The sequence below is a fragment of the Phlebotomus argentipes genome, unplaced genomic scaffold (assembly GCF_947086385.1).
Source record: "Phlebotomus argentipes unplaced genomic scaffold, Phlebotomus argentipes genome assembly contig_20, whole genome shotgun sequence".
Lineage (NCBI taxonomy): Eukaryota > Metazoa > Arthropoda > Insecta > Diptera > Psychodidae > Phlebotomus > Phlebotomus argentipes.
This window is the reverse complement of record NW_026776164.1, coordinates 11057-16244: the sequence shown is the minus strand read 5'-3', so window position 1 is coordinate 16244 and position 5188 is coordinate 11057. Positions and strand designations below refer to the sequence as shown.

The following is a 5188-nucleotide window of genomic DNA, read 5'->3' as shown; positions in this document are numbered from 1 at the left end:
GGTCGGCAAATTTGGCCCAATAATGCGATTTGGACGCTTTGAGTAAGAAATATTCTGTTCAATGAGGCAAAATTCAAACGCCTCTTTCAAAGAACTTGGACCACGAGCACGGATATTTGAACCCATTGGCTCTTTCAATCCACCCATGAATACATTCAAGCACATTTCTTTGTATAGTGCCAATTTAGAAGTGCGACCCTGTTCAGTTGATTCGTGAATGCGTACTTGATTAGCAAGGTGTGAATGAACTTCAATTATCTTGCTATAAAAATCTTCAACAGTTCCTGATTGGTAAAGGTAATGCAAATCGCGAATAAGCGATGTTTCGTTTCGCTTATCAGAATAGTGGGCGATTAAAGTGCTTTTAATCACTTCCCAATTAAGCACTGTTGTGTAAGCGGCCAAAGTTTTATGAGCATTTCCCACGATTTTGTTTCTAATGTGTCTCAACCAGATATTGTACGCGGGAAGACTTTTGAAATTTTCGAGCGGTTTAAGGATCTCTTCAACATTCTCAATGAAATCAAACAATAGTTCTGGACTACCATCGTATGTTGGGAGATGCTTAAACACATCAGGAATCTTCAAAGCGATCTGAATTTCATTCATTAAAGCAAGTTGGGCTTGGGTTGATTGGTTGGGTGGTGGGGTCACGTTCGCGTTCGCGTTCTCCATATTGTTGTTTGGAGTAGAAGTTTGGTTCAGAATAGCTCGTACTCTTTGATTGTGTATTTCGTCAAAATTGTCTTCCATTCAAGGATATATATAAAAAAAAGAGAAAAAAAGGCATTAAAATAAAATATAGTAAAATTGTTCCCTTAATTAATTTAAAAGTAATTAGATCTGATACGAATATATTATAGTAAAAATTATTCAGTAAAGTAATTTAAATTTAATTATATCTGTTAAACCCTTCTTATTAAAATTTAATGGAAATAAAAATTTTATAAGTACTTTATGTTTAAAAAAAAATAAAATTTATAGTTAAAAGGTTTGAAATTTAAAGGTAAGTTTAGTTTAAAGTTTATAAGTATGTAGAAAGAATGTTAGAAAAAAAATTGTTTAGTATTAAAAAAAAATTTAGTAAAATTAATAGTAAAATTAGTTCACTTAAGTATTCATTTAATTAGTTTAAGATTAGTAAAATTATGTAAAAAAAATTTCCCGATAAATTTAGATCGAAGTTTCTCACAATATTAATTTCGGCCAAATCATCCTGGTTGTTAGTTGGAGTAAAAGTTGGCAATGTTGGTTTCACACGTGGCTTGATGCTCTGCACGAAGTTCTCGAACCGCCTCTGGCAATGTTGGTTTCACGAGTGGCTTGATGCTCTGCACGAAGTTCTCGAACCGCCTCTGTGTTGCACCAATTTGTTGAGCAGACTCTGCTTTGCACCTATTTGTCGAACAGCCTCAGCTTGCACGAACTTCTCGAACAGCCTCTGCTTGCACGAATTTATCGAACAGCCTCTGCTCCGCTTGCACCAACTTCTCGAACAGCCTCTGCTTGCACGAATTTATCGAACAGCCTCTGCTCCGCACCAATTTGTTGAGCGGGCTTGCGCGTGTACAAATTTTCCGCACAGCCAAGGAGTAAAATGCGCAGAAATTCTTTGTGGAAGGGAATCAGACACCGCACACGTTTTGCTTGCTCAGCGTCTGGCTTCACCAAGTTATTGCGTCTTTTCACTCAATTTGCTTCGTTCTTTTCTCTGCACACTCTATTTAATTTGGGATTTATCTCTTTAAAATTTTAAATTTTCTAACTTTCTTCTGTTTAAATTCGAAATAATTCTCTTCTTATTGCTTTTTAACTTATTTAGTTCACTTAGTCTTTCTATTTTATGCGCCTTATTTTATATTTTCTTAAGAAAATGTTGCACTTAACTATTTTGTTTAAACTTTTCACTTTTTCATTTAGATTTTCCGATTGGGAGATGTTTTAGTTAAGTTCCTGAATTAAGATGATCCTTCTTTTCCAAAATCTTAACTTTTTCCGACTGCGCCAATTAAGGTTTTATAATTGCTGAGAACCAAAACACGTGCTGTAGGTTTCACGATCTATTTAATTCTACTCGCTCTCTTCGATGCAATTCTCCGATGCACCGCTCTGCAGTGCTCACAGATACATATTTACATTCTTCATATAACTAAATGAGACCTTAAAGAAGTCCTATCGAGTTCATGACAGAGTATCTGGAACTTGGACACATGACAGCGGTTCCCAATTACACCGGTCCCCCCGAAAAGGTGTACTTCCTACCACATCATGCTGTCTTCAAGGCTGACAGTACAACCACAAAAACACGAGTTGTCTTCGATGGATCAGCCAAAACCAACTCAGGACTATCTCTCAACAACCTCCTCCACACAGGACCAAAGCTCCAACAGGATCTACCGAACATCCTAACAAGATGGAGAAAATACGCCTATGTCTATACGGCAGATATTGAAAAAATGTTCCGCCAAATCTTTCTTCATCCTGAAGATCGTGATTATCATCGTATTCTCTACAGAGATAATCCCCGTCAATGCATCCAAGAATTCCAACTCAACACAGTCACTTATGGGAGTGGACCAGCCACTTACCTTTCGGTAAGGGTACTGCATCAACTCGCAGCAGATGAGGAACATCGTTTTCCAAGGGCTTCCAAAATCCTAAGGCAAGACTTCTATGTCGATGATTTGCTAACAGGTACCCACTCACTGCAAGATGCCAAAGCGCTATATCATGAAATCATTGAGCTGCTTAAACTTGGCAAAATGAACTTGCTGAAATGGACTAGCAATTGTCCAGAGCTCATGGCTGCAATTCCTGATCATCTCCGAGAAAAGGGATCAATACTTCTCAAAGAAGAAGACACGATCAAGGAGCTTGGCGTCTACTGGTGTCCACTAAAGGACATATTTCAATTCAAAATCAACCTGAACAAGAAGGAGGTCCTAACAAAACGAAGCATTGTCTCCGAAACAGCCTCAATCTTTGACCCAATAGGCTGGCTTGCACCTGTGATACTTCGTGCAAAACTCATCATACAACTTATCTGGAAGGAAGAAATTGACTGGGACTTTAAACCCTCCGACACCGTCATTAGGATGTGGCGAGATTTCCGGGCCGACATCAAGAATATCGAAACCATCCAAATACCTCGCTGGACAAACTACACCCCAGAAGCGAGGGTTGAAATTCACGGCTTTGCAGATGCATCAACAAAGGCTAGTGCCGCCTGCGTCTACATGAGAACCACGGTTAACAACAAAACCACTGTCTTCCTACTCACAGCCAGAACTAAAGTAGCTCCAGTGAAGGGACACATAACACTCCCAAGAATGGAGCTTTCCGCCGCAGTACTTCTCGCCAACCTAATGAAAACCACCCTTCAAAGCCTTGAGATAAGACCAGATGCAATCCATGCATGGACAGACAGCATGATTACTCTTGCTTGGATCAAAAGAGATCCTTCTACATGGAACACATATGTAGCCCACAGAGTAGCTAAGATTCACAAGGCAATTCCGAGAGACATCTGGGGTCATGTTGAAACCGAAGAGAATCCAGCTGACATAGCCTCACGAGGTACCACTGCAGCGCTGCTAGCTTCCCATAAGCGCTGGTGGGGCGGCCCAATCTGGCTACGCCATCCCCAACACATGTGGCCTTCAATCAGGAACAAGCACCTCAAAGACTTTGATGACGCGCTTTTAGAAGGTACCGGCTGTCTTTTTACACTGAACGTAATGAACTCCACCGCAACAGTAATGGCAGCCTTAGAGTCAGTCCCAGAGCCACCTCAGGCAACAGAAACTTTCCTGAATAAGTTTTCTTCCTTCAGGAGATTTGTCCTGGTCATTGCGACGCTACTCAGATTTGCTGATAATTCGCGCAAATCTCCAGAAAAAAGGGTCAAAGGTAGCCCTACTGCCACAGAAATCCAGAAGGCAAAGCTAAGAGTCTTTGGAATGATTCAAGCAACATTCTTATCAGAAGAACTCAAGGCGCTCCAAACCAATAAGCCACTGCCAAACAAGAGCAAAATTAAGGATCTTAATCCATACCTTGAAGATGGGCTTATCAGAGTTGGAGGAAGAATCCAAAACTCTCACCTTCCGGATCATGCCAAGTGTTGACGCATTTCAGTGCAGAAATATCGTCGAATGCGCTTCACGCCATCGAGATAAGAAAAACCAGTTGCTTATCAAGTCCCGCTCGGGCACCAAAATTTAATCTAATTGTCTCTTGTGTGATTTTGTTTCCTCTCTCTTAACCAGACAGTCCAACAATCCACATCGCGATTTGTGCCAATTATTGAATTATTAAATTTACAAAACCGCAACATTTGCCCTCTGAAGTGTGAAAAATTTTCAATATAATTAGTTTAAGTGAAGTGCAAAAGTCTATTCTTTTCACCTCCGCCGCTCATCATTTCATCTCATCCATCAGCCAAGCTGTGCCACCAGAGGGGGAGAAAAATTTTTGCCCTCCGAGCCACATAGGCTAATAAGTGAACAATTGCAGGTTGGTGCCCACCCATTTTTGCCCTCCGAGCCACATAGGCTAATAAGTGAACAATTGCAGGTTGGTGCCCACCCATTTTGGCCCTTCGAGGCAACGCCGTCCAAGTTGCGAAGGCGTCCACCAGCTTTTGCGGTGACCAAGTGCAGTCCACGCCGCCATTCAGCTCTGCCGTATCAATCTTCACACGCCAAGTAAGTTGTAACAGTGTAGAGTGAAAATTTGTGCAATTCCCATCTTTTTTCCTTTCGCTCTCACCCTGATTAATTATGACTCTCCTGAGCAAAAGAGCGACACTTAAGGGTCACCTGACTCGCATTGAAAATTATGTTGATTCCGTTCGCAAGGATGAGGCTTCCTTTTCGGCTACAGATATTGCCTCCAACATAACTAAACTTGATGACCTTAAAGCTCAACTCACAATGGTTCATGAAGAGCTAGTGAATACGGGAAATAATTCGGTGACTGAATATGAGGAGCATTCGAGAATCATGGAGCGAATTAGTCAGTTGAGGAGAATTTTGGGTGATGCGTTGGACCGGAAGGATGATAATGATGATCCTTTGCCCATCCCTGGCCCTTCTGGCTCTAATCATCAGCCATCAGCTCAAATTTCTGGTGATTCGTCAATTGCTAATTTAGAAAAAGCTCTTGCCATGCTCATTACCCATCAAGC

At 41.1% G+C, this 5188-nt stretch overlaps 1 protein-coding gene across 1 annotated transcript; it reads left to right on the top strand.

The window, feature by feature from the left end:
- The first annotated feature begins 2183 nt into the window (after nt 1-2183).
- LOC132265506 (uncharacterized) lies at nt 2184-4710 on the top strand. Its single transcript, XM_059766202.1, has 2 exons — nt 2184-4076; nt 4576-4710. The coding sequence occupies exons 1-2, from the start codon at nt 2184-2186 to the stop codon at nt 4708-4710; spliced, it is 2028 nt and encodes a 675-aa protein (XP_059622185.1).
- The last annotated feature ends 478 nt before the right edge of the window (nt 4711-5188 follow it).

Coding starts and splice junctions, on each gene's coding strand:
- LOC132265506 (XM_059766202.1), top strand. CDS start 2,184: ATGACAGAGTATCTGGAACTTGGACACATGACAGCGGTTCCCAATTAC. Junction 4,077..4,575: donor TTGAAGATGGGCTTATCAGA/GTTGGAGGAAGA, acceptor GAACAATTGCAG/GTTGGTGCCCACCCATTTTG.